General features: G+C 40.1%; 1 protein-coding gene across 2 annotated transcripts in view; it reads left to right on the top strand.

Annotated features, from left to right (window-relative positions):
• The first annotated feature begins 5,807 nt into the window (after nucleotides 1–5,807).
• The window catches only part of epha3 (eph receptor A3), a 108,065-nt gene continuing 96,598 nt past the window's right edge, over nucleotides 5,808–17,274 (top strand). For both annotated transcript variants that reach the window (XM_046053692.1, XM_046053693.1), the window contains exons 1-2: nucleotides 5,808–5,949; nucleotides 13,736–13,800. In XM_046053692.1, coding sequence (XP_045909648.1) covers nucleotides 5,856–5,949; nucleotides 13,736–13,800 — 159 coding nt within the window. In that variant the 5' untranslated portion in view covers nucleotides 5,808–5,855. The remainder of the gene's footprint in view (nucleotides 5,950–13,735; nucleotides 13,801–17,274) is intronic.

The following is a 17,274-nucleotide window of genomic DNA, read 5'->3' as shown; positions in this document are numbered from 1 at the left end:
AGTTGATTTTATTAATAAAAATGCAAAAAACATGCATTTGTGTCACTCTGTACTTGTTTTGGAAGTCAAGTGCATTGCTGCCAAGGTCTTATTTGGCAGACATTGTTCTAAAACCTGAGTTACTCTGTGTGTGTGTGTGTGTGTGTTTGTGTTTGTGTGTGTGCGCGCACACGCGTGGGTGCATGAATCTAATCCTATAGCAGATGGAGGAGGAATAGTATCCAAGACAATACTGGCAGAGGGAGTGAGATGGGGGTGAAGACACTGTCCTTCAAAGATTGATGAGAGCTGATTCTATGATGGACGTCTTCTTGTATTAGGACAAAAGTCCCTCCCAGTAAACACAATACTTCCAGTCGCTTTTGCTAATTATCTGAGGCAGTACTTGGCCATGACTGTTGCAACACCATGAAATGACTTTCTTATTGCAGTGAAATTAGTGCTTCTAACGATTGTTTTTCTTAATTAAAACAATTCATTTCAAGATCCAGAATTACTGCTGATTTCAACTCTAGTTGGCTTGGAGACAACACACAGTTTTTATATTAAGGAATATAATACTATAACAAGGAATGCAATGGGGGGAAACTTGTGTGAAGATTGTGAATGGATTTATATTCAGAAAACATAAAGTAAATGGATCATTGGGTGGGTTTTAATTTACAACCAAATACTTGTCACCAAATGACTCTTCATGAGACCAGTCATATTCTAGAGAGAGAGAGAGAGAGAGAGAGAGAGAGGCTAAAGAGTGAGAGAGAGAGGCTAAAGAGTGAGACAGTCTCTGTTTGCTTGTTTGCATTTTTGTGTCTCCTTGTGACAAAACCTCAATGCCATCAAGGAGACCAAATGTTGTTTCCTCCCTTTCTAATTACCAGCTCTTTTGGTTTAGCCTTGTTTAGTTGTCCTCTAGTAAATAAACCCTCATGTTAGACTGTTTTGTTTCAAGGCATTTCTCAGCTTGAGGCCTTACTGTCTAAAAGTGTCCCCAGTTCAGAGTTGTAATAATTAGAATCATTCATATACTGCTCCCTGTCTCTAACATATACTGTAGATATACGTAAGTAATAGTGTAACATATAGCCAGCTCAATAAGCTTTGCTCTTCTGGTTAGTCTTTCCCTGGAAAAAACATGTCATACATTTTACTGGTTAATCAGTTTGAAGTGGTTGGTTTGCATGAGCAACAATATCCGTCCTGAACAATGAATAAAAGCACCATCAACAGAAATTCCAACTACTCCCACGGGGGAAAAAAGTTAGTGTTTCTATTGACCTCTATAAAGTGCAGCACAATAAACATCAATAAATGCATAGCACCAACATGAAGGAACATGATGTTTACCACTTTCAGGCAGATATAAAAAAGCCTCCTGTTGGATGTCTTTGTTGTGAAATAGTTTATGTCTCACATATAATATTTAAAAGTTGGTAGACGGCCAGTTCTTTAAAGCATAATGAAAGCAATAATGCTTCTGTGTTGGAAAGTAACAATGAAAAATGGCCCAGTTACAGTACTTGAGTCCAATTTGGAGGTACTTGCGCATGAGTATTGAAATTTTCTACCGTTCCTCCTTTTCAGACAGGGGTAATGTGTGTTTAATATGTGTTTTTGCAGCACATTTGTCTGGCGGCTGTAATTGCCAGACAAATGAGCTGTAAAAAGTTTCACATTCATTTTACATTTACTGTCACATCTTTATTTCCGTCCTTCCTTCCTTCCTTCCTTCCTTTACTTAATATTTTGAGCCTATGAAAAAATATTTTAGGCCACAAATCATGGAAAACTACTGAGTAAAATCATTTAAAAAGACAGTTCTTTCTTTAACAATGGACAATAATCATATCTTCTATCCAATCCTTTATTCATTACCCAATAAGAGCCGCAAATCTACTGCCAGACTCTTCCCACTGCACTGCAGCATTTTGGTGGGACATTATTGTGGTTGGACGTGGAAAGAGAGAGAGTTGTTCACAGTGGGAAGGAGGCCCAGCTCTGTCTCACAGGACCCTGTTATGGCAGGTCGGTCAGTCCTATCAAAGCCGCCTCTCTGAGGGTGAGGAGGACAATTTGCCACATGAACCATGACCCAATTAATCATGGTTGCAAATACAGGAAATAGAGGGGGGGACTTGATTTCTTTGTGTAAACAGTTAGGCACACTCAACTAGACACATTCTTCATGAGATAAGAAAGCTCCTTGTGTGATACTGATAATAACATGTTTCAAACACAGTTCCTCTGCCTTCCTCTTCCTCTGTCACTGGAAATTCTAATCAGAGGCACCAACTTTCACTGTTGTGGATCTATTTGAAAATATCACTGGATTCCTGAAGGGAGATAAGTAGTACTGTCTATTTGACGGAGTGTATTTTGGGTAGTAGTTTGTATATCCTGCTGCTTTCAGTAAACCCAAATAAATATTGTTTGCAGATAAATATTTTGGGTTCTGTCTGACAAAAATAGCTATTAGCATTAGAACTGTTATCTTATCAGTCTTATAAAACATGTATTATTCCTCTTGAATGGATACATACAGAATGTTGTAGTAGTATCGTTATAATGCACATAGTTTATACTGTCCATTAAAACTAGAATTGTGCATTAATGAGATCAATAACAAGGCAATTGCAATATCGTTCAGTTTTATAATCCCCTGAAGTGCTCCAACAAATTCAAAGGATGAGGGGAAAGGGTGAAGAGTGGTGGTGCTGGCGATGGTAAGAAAGCGTCCCTGGTATGATGTTTGGTGTGGGGGTATAGTGTTACATGCCAGCAGCCCGCTGGCTTCTCCTCCTTCTGCACGCTGCGAATATGGAGGAATGTGCCGCCTGAGAACCACAGGGAGGAAGAGGGTACTGACAGCAAGCAGTAAACACAGTCAGCCTATCTGTTTGTTTGTTTGTTACTGTGTAAGAAGGCAAGGCCCAGGCAGCTTCAAAGCTGCTCCTAAACAACATCTGTTCTGTGAGTTTGTGAGCACCATACAGCCATGTCAGGACACATCATGACTTACAATTGCGGCTCTAAATCAATATTTTCCTCCATCTCATACTGGATTGTTCCACTGGCGAGAGTTCAAGAATGGACAAGCGCTCATTGAGAAGGGGGAAAAAATGTTGGAGTGGATAGATGGGAGGAACCCATCGCATTTTTCCAATTCACCACAATCAGAAACAGATTTTCAACAATTAGTCTGAACTAACTTGCAGTTTTATTGACTAAAAGCACAGTGAGTGACAGCGCCTTTCAGACAACCAAATGAAGACAATTACTGATTATGTTTGAGTGGCAGCATGAAGTTCCTTTAAATGCCACAATATAATCATATTCATTAATTATGCCTTATCAAGAATGCTTGTAATCACATTTTTCTTTGTTGACTGTCTCTGTTACTGTATTGGTGCAAATGCTCTGTAGTCAAAATTCATTTTAATGTTAATTTTCTATTTGTTTTATGTACTTCGAGCTGCATTTCTTGTTAGAAAGGTAAACGTGTTGTATTATTCAAATTAGGAATAAATTGAGCTCATAATTTATGAATGCTTGCCTTCTTTTCCAACTTCCAGTATATTTCTAATTCCAACAATTTTACATGAATATATTAATATAAATAAAATGCAGTTGTTTTTGTCAGAACGTTCTCAAGTGAAACTACATTCTCATATGTGTAAACTGGAAGCCCAGAACGACCAGACTTTGAATTGATTGTTGATCCGTGCTGCCTCTTGTATTAATCTCTCTCACTGTGTAATAAGTGAATTAGTGGGATGTAGAAGATGATGTATGATGAAGGCTGGCACGTCTAAAACCTGCTGTAAATCCACATGCCACAGCCACTTAATAATGTGGCCAGAGACCTCCTGGCATCATTCTTCACTGTATCCATTGACAACCTGAAACTGATAAATCTCTGAGTGAGACGGCGCTCGGAGTTTGCTGTTAAGTCATTTGTTCTAAAATATCTACATTACATGCTTTGTAGAAATGCACCAGTTCATTTTATAGGACGTTTGAACACAATGCCAGCTACATAATTTACTGAGCAAGACAAAAAATAAATCAATTTTTTTCCCCTCCTGAATATGCAGCAGCATGTGAAAGTAATGCTCCACACGTGTGGCGGTTTTTCAAAATGCAGAATATCATTTGCACAGGCTTGGACACATTTCCACGAATTTAGCAGTGTTTTCTACTGTGTCATAGGCTACTGGTTTGTAGAATCGTTTATTAAGTTCATTCAGCGAGAGCATAACATTAGCATTAGTTAAACTGGGTGCTACTGTGACTTTTGGCATCACCCCCATTTTTTTTCAGATTTGGAAAAATCACGATTGAAATATGCTCAGTAAATAAGTTTGTCATTATTAAAAATATATTGTCTTATCTAAGGGATTGTCCTTAGACATGTGTTTTATCTCTCAGTGAGACCTGCTGCAACCCACAGCACTACATTCAGGAAATTTTGTAACAGTTTCTCCATATCCATGTGTGTACTGTTGCCTTGTGTGTGCTGTGTCCTTTAACTTTTCCCATACGTCAGATGCCTTCCCAGCCTCCAGCCTCCAACCCCCCACCACAACAGCTGGCATCTCAGCGAGGGCCTTGACGTTACACTGCCGCAGCCTTTCAGTGCGGATCAAGTATTGTGATGTCAGGGGCCCCTAATGGCCCTCACAGAAAAATGCACACAGTAGACCCAAATACAAGCGCGACGTGTTCCTCCAAACAATGATGAATAAAACTCTGTCCATCAGGCAGTGAACATTATGACATGGAAACTGTGTTCATAAGTAGGCTGTTGGTTATGTGCTGAAATTATACGTTCAGGCAAATCTTATATGTGAATTTTAAAAAGACATTTAAACATGAAAACTAGTTTTATTATGACTTCTGTTTGTGAAATTCATATTGCATAACAAACAGTAATATCAACAAAAAATAATTGTTTTCATACATGCATTTCAAAGACTCACTGCTCAAATAATCTGCATTAATTCCTTGTAAAAAAAAACAACAATAAAATCAACACCTGGGTTCTATTTGTTCTAAAATACGGTTAAAAGACATGTCCCATCTGGCCATTTCAAAGTCTGCATTAAAAACGACAGGATGCTGCTGTTTGGTCTAATTTCTTGATTTAAAACAAATTAAAACCAAGATGTTCCTTATGTATGATTCAGAATCACAGGCCACCATTGGCTGTTTAATTAAAACCAGGTGCTTATTATTACACTGTCTTATTTAAAGACAAAAGTTGAACTAATTCTTATTGGCTCTTAAGTACATTTGATTAATTATTCTAATGAAGGCCTGTAGATCCTGGATTGAGCTGCTGTAATTGTAATAAAGCCTAATACTCTGATAATGATAATAGGTCACAAATGTCCTGTTGATAATCAAAGCAACTTTGTTATTTAAATTATTTGCTGGATGTGAATGTAGTTGAAAAATTATAGTAGGTCACAGAGACATGTTACTCTTTTGTTCCAAAATAGATTTATAGTATCCCTCTCAGTCCTCGCTCTCCATTTTAGTGAATCAAATGACAGTTTTGCTTCGGCTGTAAAATATTTGTAAAATCAAAAGACAGTTTTGTACCTGATATAAAATGTGCTGAATAGCTGCGTTTGTCATTCACGTCAAGAAGACGCCCGTGGTAAAGTATCTAGACACTGACCTGTGGTGAACTCGAGCGCTGTGCTTTGCAGTCTGTCAGACTCTGTAGGACCCAGCGGAAAACTGCTCCAACCGGAGGGAGACGGAGCAAGAGAGAGGGAGAAAGCTGAGTGGAGAGAAGACGCTCTCAGATCAGTCAGTGGCTTCATGGAGTTATGTACCTCTGATCCGCCGCCATGGATTGCAATCCGCGATCACTCCTTTTCATTTTACCTCTTTTATTGTCCTGCGTTATTCCTGCGTTTCCCATCATCTACCCCCCCAATGAAGGTAAGATAACTCTTAGTCTGCGGACATGTGTGTGTTAATGTTTATGTGTGCGCGCGCGTGTGTGTGTGACTGGTGAGCCGCGCCACGGCACGCATAGTGGGGCAGTGCTGTGCGCTCACCGCGGACTTGCTACTGTCCAAATTATAGTGATAACAACAACAGGATGATCTAAAGCGCGCTGAGGCACTGGTGATCACGAGGGGCCGGGTTATGGTCACCAACACAGTAATTAGACATTAAACTTGAAAGTAGATCTAAACAAGGAAGACAAGGAAGCCTGATTTCGGATATTCTCGCGAACGTGGGGGGTTAATAGTTGTTTAAACGGGGATGAATGAACCGAGCGATGGCTACACAGCTCCCAAAGCGCCCATCGCAGAGTTATTACGGGGAGAAGAGATGTAAAGAAACTCCGGTTTCTGTGTCTCCATTAGAGGTTCGTGTTGATCTGTTTTATCCAAGAATTCACTCGGGGTAGACTCCCCGATTAAGCTCACAGACACGCCGATATAAAGGCAATAAAGACGCGGATGTCTGTTTTTTATGGTTCTGACCTGAATAAATCCAAAACAGTTAACTTGTAAGCTACTGCTACTGGGATCTTGTAAACTGCCCTCCTTATAAAGTCATGTAGGTAACTGGCGGTGTTTACAATTATATTTAAATCCAACGTTTATTTAAACGAGTGAAAAACAATGAAGATGGAGACAACTTAGTTTGACTTATTTGACGACAAGTTTCGGGCCACTTATTCATGGATAGTGAACATGTGGCACAATTAAAAACCCGGCAGAATTATGGCAGACCGGTCCTTTTTCAGCAGAGTCACTTCCACAAACATGTGAAACTGTGCTGAAAACAAGTGAAGCAGTCTCCTTCTTGGAGATTTGTTTAACTTTCTGAAAATGTCCAAAAACATTCTCACTGTTACGCCCTGCAGTAACTACCTGTCATGTGTTTTGTAGCGGGGTCAAAGTGGAAAGGAAAGGCACATGCGTGCTGATGGTGCTCTGAGTTCTGTAAAGGTTAAAACTGCCCACAGGGGGGGAATGCATTTGGGTGAAGACGTGGGTCACACTGTCTAAAAGGCACATATATTATAATTACAGTTATTCCCTGTTAAAAAAGAAAGCAGAAGAATAAATAAAATACTCACTGTATGAATACATGGATAGCGCCCTATTCTAAAATGGTGCATCACGTGAATTAGTATAGAAGATCTAAAACTATAGTTGAAAGAGTAGTTTAAAACTAATCAGAAGGAGTCTTTAGTAGGCGCAGTATACTCTTCAGTAATTCAGAGACAGACCGGTAGTAAAGGCGCAAAACCACGTCCCAGGTCCTTCTGACGCCCATGTTAAGAAAGTAGATGAGTCTGGAAGTTTGGGTTTAAAGGCCACGTTAGAAGAGCATCCCAATGTAACAGAAACAACCTGAAGGGAAAGTTGCCCAGAACACATATAATCCAAATAAACCATGGATTGCGGTTTATTCCCCCACGTTGAGTTTATTTAAAATCCAAACTGCTAAGGACATGATGACATTTTCATTTATGAACTTCCACCATATTTATTACTAAACATAGCTTATTTTGTCAGACACAGTTATTTAAGACGTTTAAACCTGAAACCCGATTTCGTCTCCTGAACGAAAATGTTTGTTTTTAGCCTATGTAGAATATTCATCCGATATTAAAAACGACCTTCTTTACAATTTTGTCTGTTTGTGTCAGGAAAGGACCGCAGGTCCTGGCTTTGCCGAGTTGTTGCATAAGGCCAAAAGCTTTTATTTATGAAAGTCTACTTGACAGGAAAGCAGAGTGGACCAATTGGAAATCGGGAAGAAAAAAAACTCTGAGTGACTGTGTGTGTGAAGGTCAGCTAGGCCTACTGCAACTCTGTGTGTACATGTGTTGTGCCCTTACCCATGAGAAGGTTTTTTTTAAAAACACGAATAATAATAGTTTAATATAATATAGTAGTTTATTGAGATATAAAGCTGATGGACATTTAGTGATCTCAGCACTGAAAAAAGAAACAAAACCACATAAATACACACCACCCTGACAAAATACACAATAGTACGCTATGTAGAACTACTGGTGTGTACGTGTTTGTGTGTGAGTGAGACAGAAAGGGAGGGTGTCAAAAGTGTTAAGCAGAAAGTTAAAGAACAGAAAAGACAAAGACAGAGAAATAAAAGAATGAGAGTAACCGGTTTACAAGTTAGTAGGAACAGCAAAAGTGCTAATTTTCAATATGAAATACAAATCGGCAATTAAATTCACCTTTCCAAGACATAAATCTGCCAGAGAGTGTCAGTGTCGAGCCGCTCCGTCTCTATATTGTATAGAAATTGATACAGACTGCTACACCACCAATGTGACCCTATAACAGGACAAAACATACATTTGAGTCAGTGGAGCACTGATTGTCTCGTCCGGATTAAATGTTTCATTGTACTGGTGCAAACAGATCGTCATGCTTAATAAACGTAATTATGCTCCGGTTTCAATCCTGAAATAACAGATCCTATCATGCATTGTTGTCTAATGCAGGGAAGCGGCGAAGCAACAAGCCAGATAAAGCCAACATAAAGTTACAAACTCATGGATGTGTACCAGAGCCGCATTTCTCCTTAAATAATATAATAAATCAGGGCACACTGGGACTTTGACCATCGGGCAGAACAAGATTTGGGACTCATTCACTTTGTAAAAGTCACCTTTAAAGTTTCTTATTTTTAATTACATTGATATTTATGATGAGACACAGTAGTTTCCTTATTCAAGTCGTCTGTACTGTAGGCCAGTGTTCACACGAAGAAAAAATACAATTATCCTGACTTTTATTTTTTATACCGACATGCTGCTGCTCATCAAATCTAGCCGCCATAAGCGCGCAGGAGATTTTGAAAGAGCATTCAGAGTTAACCAAGATGCCTGGTTGTAAACTTGAAAATCGGTGGTCATAAAAGGACGGTTTTAAGTAGTTTATATCAAAACTATATCAGCATTAATTAATTGTGTCAAGACTCGAAGGGTCTTGTTATGGACTTAATGTAATAAAGCATTAATTGAGTTATAAGTAAATTAAAACATATGTGCATGAAAAACAAACCTCAACTTTGAAAGTGATCACAGGATACATATGTTATTATTATTTTCCTCCCTATTGATGAACAAACTAGTCTTGTTGTAGCCCAAATCTTGTAATCTTCAATCCCATCTCGGCACCGTGCCACAGCCAACATTTATTTAAGAGCATTTACAGCGTGGCTTTCATGAAGTCGTAATGATCTTATAGGCTATAAAACTTTGGGGGAAAGTTGAAAGAAATACAGAGAAATCACTGAGAATATCATTTAGGGGCTATGGGGAAGATATTTTGTTTTAAAATGTCCACAATTAATCGAAAAAATTATAAGGTTGTTGTTATTTTTGCTGTGGTGCAGCTTGTCCCTTTGCGTGGTTGCGTGGTGTGATGTTGGCCCGCTGCGGGATGTCGGGAGGCCTCGGGTATTTTTAGCCGGCGGTAGGGAGGCCTGGCCCGCAGAGCCCGGCGCAGCAGTCCCGCTGGGACTCATGGGCGTTTGTGAGCGATGGTACCCTTCAGAGGTGCTAGAAATGTGCTTACACGTGCCCCTCCTTTAAAAATAAATCCCCTTTCTCTACATACACTGTAGGACTATATTTACCTGTGTGTGTGTTGGCCAAACATTGAGCTGAAGATGGAGAGTGGCATCTTCAATTTAACAGTGTGTGTGTTTTAAGCTTCATATAAGGTGTGTGTGTTTGTGTGTGCGTGTGTCTGTGTGTAGGTTTGATATAGGATTAGTATGTGTGCAGGAGTGCTGTATGCCTTTATGTGATGTGTTTAAGTCTATGTGTGTACATAAGGCACATACGTATAAGGTGTAAGGTGTAAGGTATAGGAATAGAAGAAAGAAAGTAAGAAAGAAAAAAAGAAAGAAAGAAAGAGGAATGGGGGCAGAGGGGTTGGGTAGGCAGCAGCAACATCAGACACAGCGACTCTGCACTTGAATAATTCATAATGGGAGGTGAACACTTCACCCTTTAACACAGACACAAGTCGCCTTGCTTTCCCTGCACTGCGGCCTGCCAACCTTCACATGCACAGAGCCATCCTGCAAAGACAAAAGCCCTCTCCACTTTGCTCAAAATGAAATGGGAGACATTAGAAGAACATGTGCATGTAACTATTCTATTCTATTCTGTTCTGAGAGGAGTAACTTTGTTCAGATGGCTCCACTTTAATGATCAAGCCATGCGTTGATTCCAGACCAGCGTCTCTGACTGACAGCCTCTTCTTCCACTCATCCAACATTTTAATTGCAGCTGTACATTTTCAATTCCCATGTATGTCTAGCATGAATCGGTTTCTTTCATCATATTTTACTGGAAGTGAGAGACTTTTAAATTGAAGTTTGTGCTAGATAGTCACAATAGGCTATAGTTAGCTATTAAAATATAAGAACATCAAAATAGGCACCCTGTAGATCTTTGCTCCAACATTTGATTTTAATATTTCAACATAACGCTGTACCAAGCGATATAGGTCACCAGCAAGTTGAAAAAAAAAAAGAGAATCAATGCTGCATGATCTCAACTCGTATTTGCAAGGTTCTCATTGGGTTTACTGGCTGGATGACACAGTACCCCCCATCAATGTATACCCATCAGTTAATCACGAAAGCTTGCAGGATGTTGTGTTTGCCTGTAGCATGGTGTCTCCTCCTACGCTTCCGTTTTGTCAGGATCAGTTTACGTGCGGGGCTGTTTGTATGTGTTATGTATTGATTCACCTGTTTCTACCTTTGTGATGTTTTGCTCCCTCCCAGACTGGCTGGCTCAGTTTGCTATTAATACTCCTAGTTCCCGTTTAGAGGCACTCCCTGATGGGGCAGGGGCTATATGCTTGGCTGACGCTAGCTTGCTAACTGACTTTGTGTGTGTGTGTGTGTGTGTGTGTGTGTGTGTGTGTGTGTGTGAGAGAGAGAGAGAGAGAGTGAGTGAGTGAGAGAAAGAAAGATAGACTGTCAGCAAATATTTGTGCATGCTCTTATTTTGTGCCTGCTCGAGTACGCATGTGCGGGAATATGTGCATGTTTTGGTGAGTGCGTGCATACAGTATATGTGCGTGTGTGCAAATGTGTGTTGGTAACGGCTTTTATTTTTTTGTGTCTTCATCTGTTTGGTACAGTTTAGTACAAATACATGTTTCAGTGTGTGTTTACTCCTCTGGTTTCTTGGATGGTATGCATCTTTTGGTGTGATTTTATGTTTTTCAGAACCGAGCACAGTGTTAGTGTTTATGCATGCATTTGTGAGTGTGTTTGGGTGTGCGTGTGTGGGTGCTGATATCCCCAGTCAAATGCAGCTGGAGGGGGGGTTTTCCTCCTGCGATATGAGAGCCGTCTAATTTTCTGCTCTCAAATTCCCCCGCTTGGCTCAATTTGAGTGGTGGGCTCGGCTCGTTGAGAAATGTAAATTGGAAGCAATGGCCCTGGATGCTGAGCTGCTATTATCTGACATGAACAGATAGCTTCATTAGAGTCTAATAGGAATGTGTCTACTGCCACTCAACTGGCTGAGTGGCTTAGCATGGCTACAGCTCAGGTGAGCCTCAATTTAGTAGCTTTTTGAGCCTGGAATTTGATAATAAGTCTCCCTCTGTGTGTGTCTTCCCTTCTCCGCTTCCCTTTCAGGCTTTTTCTTTTTGCCCCACTGGCTGATAGTTATCAGACTTGCCTGGAGAAAATGATTTCCATCTCAACCTTTATTCTAGTGTGAAACAATTAGTTCATGCAGCAGCGAAATCACTTTTCACTGGAAATTCAGCTCATGCTGCTTGTGAGGGTTACATTTTGTTTAACTAAAATAGTTTTCACACTGACACAGCAGTCCTTACAGGCCCACAAATACTCTCTTTGGAGATGTATACACTCTTGCCTACTGAAGCTTTGAATGGGAGAATACAGGGAGATTGTATTCCTCATATTTTCACAGTGAATACAGTTACAGCTGCAGGGCCTGACTGCATTGCTGCTTCACTTTGTTGTGCATGTGTGCGCCCACTTCGGTAAGTGTGTGCCTGTGTGTGTGTGTGTGTGTGTTTGTGTGTTAGTGTGTGTTGAGCTGTGGACTGATTTGCTCTCAGCCGGACGAGAAAGAGGCTAAGTCAGTTTCAGGTTCAAACTTAAAGAAAGAGATGATTGGAACAGTGGAACTTTATTGTTCTACTATCAGCGTTCGCTGCTTATTTGTCTTCTACGTCTTCATGTAGGTCACTTAGTGTCCATATTTGTAATCACAGCAGCACGTCAACCCATGTGTATGTTTTTATTGATGAAGTCAACATATGGCATAGTAAACATTAATCAGTTACTCCAGAATAATTTATAAAGGATTGTACCCCAAAAAGAGGCTTTGAAACAGTTTTAGAAAGTAAAGTCAGTTTTTGCTCCATATAATAGAGAAAAAATGGAATATCTTCCCTCAAAATAACCACAAATAAGAATGTTGTTCACCGTGGTTGTTTCAACATTTGTCACACTTCAGCCCACTGGGTGTATCTGTTTGTTTCTTCTTCACACTACAGTCGCTTCTCATTCACACCACAATAAGGCATTGTATTTGTTTTCTCTATTTTAGAAACTGAATGAAAAGGGATAAATATTAAACTCAAAATGTAATTAACTGAAAAGAATATTACCACATTATTTTCACCAATTTTAAGCTGTATTTGGTTTGTGTCTTTTGACTGACCCTAAACAGAATCTGGTGCCAAACCACAGTGGCAGTTTGGCTGCTGAAGTGGGGCATCCATAGGGCATAAGGCTGCCTCCACATTCCCCACTCCATCACGGTCCATTATGACACTTGTATTCGATGACAAAAATGTCGCTGCTCATTTCTCTGTGCTTGAGGAAGATAGTGCATGTTAAAGTCAAGTTGGCCAACATGTGTACATAAAGAGTTGGTAAGAAGAAACTGTTTCTGTGTGCACAAACATCCTCTGCACTTTGCACTGTGTACTGCTGCTTGCTCTGTGCTGCACCTGAAGTACTGACATGGCTGCTACTTATCCTTCACCCCTTTCACCAATCCAAAGCCTTAACTTGCCCCATCATGCTAATGAAGTTCCCGGTCTTATCTGTCCTCTATCCATCTATTAGATATGGATTTTCTCTATGCATCTTGGTTTGTGTTTGATATGAATTAATTCTTGGCAGGACACATGCATAGAAATTGTATTTCTATTCATTATATATTGATTTATATTTTGTTTTCAGTGTGGCCAATTACATTTCTGACCACCTCTGAAAGTGGCGATTGCATCTGAATTTAGATTCGATGTGGTTTTGCTTCACCTGGTGACAGTCCAATCACAAAGGGTGCATGTGTGGCTAGCTAGGCCGGGGTTCCGTAGTCTGACACTTGGAAAATAAACACTTCTATCTGTGGTTTTTGAAATCTTGTCTCTACTTTAGTTCAATATCTCTTTAGAATATCTGTGTTGTTGCCAGTTTGCCTCTGCTTTGATGCTTTACACAGCAAGACAAGAAAGCCAGCTCTTACTGTCGGGATATGTGTAGTGTGTGTGTGTCTATGTGTGTGTGGCAGCTGAGTAAATAGAGTCATGATCGGTACTTGAGGTTGGTGATCCCTCCTGTGGGATTAGATGAAGGCTAATTGGGGCTAACAAGGACTAGACACTCATATGTTCTCTTTGTTTTCCCTCTCTCTTTCTCTTCCTCACCACAGTCAACCTGTTAGACTCAAAAGCAAGCCAAGGGGAGTTAGGATGGATTTCCTACCCATCGCACGGGGTGAGTATCCTCTATCTCTTACCCACATCATGTCTGAATATGCTTACATTTGGGAGACAGATTGACCAACATGAACTGGATGTGGGATTGAGCCCCACACCACATGAAATAGGGATTTTCAAACTCCTGGGGTCCTCACTATGTCATGTTAACCCAATGAGCCAAGTGCAGATTAACCCACTTTCCACATTTTTGTCCACTCTCCGTCTCGCAGGTTAAAGGTTAAGCATTCGGAGCTTGCCATATGGCCAAGATGCTTAAGGGAAAATGTATTGCGTGTGTATGCCCAAGTGTTTAAAGAAGGATTAAGGCATTAAAGGATTTTAGGTTGTAGGCACAAAGGCATCCACACAAGAATTTTGATAAGCTTCCCCCTTTTAGGAAAATATCACAACAATAGATAGGACAAACATTGTGATTCTATTGTTGATATTTCACTTGTTAATCCATTTGTTCTTAATTAAAAATACACACAACCTCATTCTGTCTGTCGCACATCCATTGATACAGTTACTAGTCTTTTAACGCACATTTCTGATTTTGAGTCTCATAAATTATTTCAAATTCCTTTAAAGTTCTGGATTTGGCTTCTGTTGTGTTACTTTTACTCAAGACCCACTCTGTAATTGACAAAATCTACATATAAGCAATCATTCTAAAGATGTGTTTTTGTGCTGCCATTCTCTTAACTTTTTCAAAGACAAACACACAAAAAAAACCCAAAAATTATTACTTTAATTTAATAGCTTTCACAAACTGCCCAGCAGTTTTGCAGCAACACAGTCCGATACCTTCGGGAAAAAAAATATCTGCAGCCTTGTCTATCAACTTCTCTCTTCTACCAAAGTCCCTCCAGTGGGCTCTCATTCAGTGTTTATTTGTCTAACTAGTTAGACTACTGTGCCTTAGGGCTGGCCCACTGACACACACACACACACACACACCACACTTCCTCGTTTTTCCTTTATTAAGTGTTAGAATTACTCCTTGGCAGTGGCTTAAGGTAATTCAGTCATTTGTTCCGTGGAGCTGCCAAACCTTGTTTCCCTCGGCCATATACAGTGCTGGCACCATCTAAATGCTCAGAGTTTCTTCATGAGGTTGAACCACAATGAAGAAATGACCCAAAGGAAAAACTGCAGGCTGTTTAAAATGCATTTAGCTCAAAGACAATTGCAGGCTACAGAACAATTGCATGACCATTTGAAGGGAGAGACTGATGTTGTGCTGATAGAAGTTATTCACATGTGAGCAAGTAGGAAAATGCGTACCAATATCGGAGGCTTGATCCAGCACTGGACATAGGAATGTGCGACAGAGGTTATGCAGTGCGTGCACCAAGCTCTGCCTTATTTCAAGTTATTTGCTTTGAACAAGTTCAGAAGAAAGGCGAGTGGTGATACAGTTCATAAAAATGCTGCAGGAATGGAAGCCAATGTCATTCTTAAATGAGAATGACTCCAGAGAGAATGAGAAAGGATAGGAGAGGATCAGAAAGAGGGGGGGGAGAGAGAGAGAGAGAGAGAGAGAGAGAGAGAGAGGCAAAAATGGATGAAGAGAAAGGAAGAAAGGGAAAGGAGAGGAGCGGAGAAGTGAAAGGGAAGGACAGGAAAGGATGCGAGAGAGATAGTGCTGATGATCAAGTCCTCAAGGTGAATCATCTGTAATTACTCACGTCATCCACTGACTGCGCTCCGATAAGCAGCCTGCCCTGGGAGACCGCTGCTCACAAATGATTTCTCATAATGTGGCAGTGGCACTGAGCCCTCACACACAAGCACACACCCGCGTGCAAACACACACACACACACACACACACTCATTCACATTGATGGAGAGGCCGCGGCTATTGGCCTACCGAGACACACCGTGCTCTGGTCACAACAAATTAAGAGCTTAGCCTCCCCAGGATGTTCACTCTGGATCCACCGACTAGACTGACAAGTGTGTGTGTCTGTATGTGTGTGTGCGTGTGATCCAGATATACTGTTATCTGTCTGGGAGGCAGTCTGATTGCTGAGCAGTGTCCAGGGGGCTTAGCCCTTCACAAGACTAAAGAGTGTTAAAGATTACATTCTTGCGTGCTTTGAAAGCATTCTTCAGCAACAAACCAACACCCCAGACACAGGCTGTGCATACAAAATGGAATTAATGGGCACATAGAAAGTGAAGTCCATTTTTCACCAACCAACAAGGGGATACAACTGCATTGCTGTTTTTGCCACAACTGTTGCGTATTGACTTGATTGTTTAAAAAAAGGTAGTGTTTTTGCTTAACTAGCTATTATTTACAATTTGCATTTTGATATGTAAGTGAAAAATATAAAACATTTAAAATAATGATATAATGAAGTTATATCATTATTATATATAACTATAACTTATATAATATATCTAAAATAATGAAGTTTAAAAAGTAACTGAAACCCATATAATGCATTGGATTCAGTTCAACAGAGTCACATTTAAACTTTTTAAACTTTTTAAAAATTTAAAATTTTGCAACATTTAAAGCAGCAGTTTGTAATTTGTTTGATGACAAATTGATGCCAGATGTTATAAAACACATCGTTCCGCATTGGAAAATCAGTATGATATGAAGTAAATGGGACTTCTAAATTGGCATCCCACAAAAAAAGAGGGAAAAAAAGTAGAATTTTTATTGTATATGAAGAAAATTGACATCTTTAAAAAAAAGCCAGCAGTCACAGTCTGTGAACTCTGCATATGCTGTCAGGAATAATAAGAAATATGTAACAGACACACAGACATTCACATCTCATATTCCAATTGTCAGGTCTGGAAGGAGAGGTTGGGGGCAAGGGAAAGTATAATGGCAGGGCTTTTTATATTTTGGTTTAGGCCCACCACTTCAGCCGGCTTTCTGGGGTTTTTTTGTTGTTTTTTGCTCTCAGAGAACAGACTGCTGTTTCAACTTCTTTAAGTCACCCAAGGGCTCTTAAAGCCCCCCTATGCACTGCTGCCACCCCATCTGTGAAATCAGCCTGACCAGCATAAAACACTCACCCCCACCCCCCAGAAAGCGAGAGAGTACAGAGAAAAGCCCGTCCATAAACGAGGATTAGCAGGGCAAGGCAAGAGACCAGGGAAGAGGAGGAAGAGAAGGAGGTATAACATGTGTTATAGTTACTTTCTTCATGGTAACACTAGCTAATGCAAGCTGACTGACAACAAGTATACAGCATGAGAACATTTTCAATATACAATACACCAATTAGTACAAGAAATACAACCTAATTGTATATGAATATTCACCAAAACAATAAAAACTATTAGACCTTGGAATAATTAAAAGGTCATGAATTAACAGATGCCAGTGTCACTGTGGTTCTTTGTAATTTAATTGTTGCATCCTTCAGAAATAATGTTGCTGATGTGTCCTTGAGCAAAGCATAAACAAGGATTAGCAGTGTAAGGCTCGGCACAGTTCAAAAACAGGAGGAAGGAGATAAG

The sequence above is a fragment of the Micropterus dolomieu genome, linkage group LG07 (genome assembly GCF_021292245.1).
Source record: "Micropterus dolomieu isolate WLL.071019.BEF.003 ecotype Adirondacks linkage group LG07, ASM2129224v1, whole genome shotgun sequence".
In the NCBI taxonomy this organism is placed as follows: domain Eukaryota; kingdom Metazoa; phylum Chordata; class Actinopteri; order Centrarchiformes; family Centrarchidae; genus Micropterus; species Micropterus dolomieu.
Note: the sequence above shows the minus strand (reverse complement) of the source record. Positions and strands in the feature narration are given on the sequence as shown.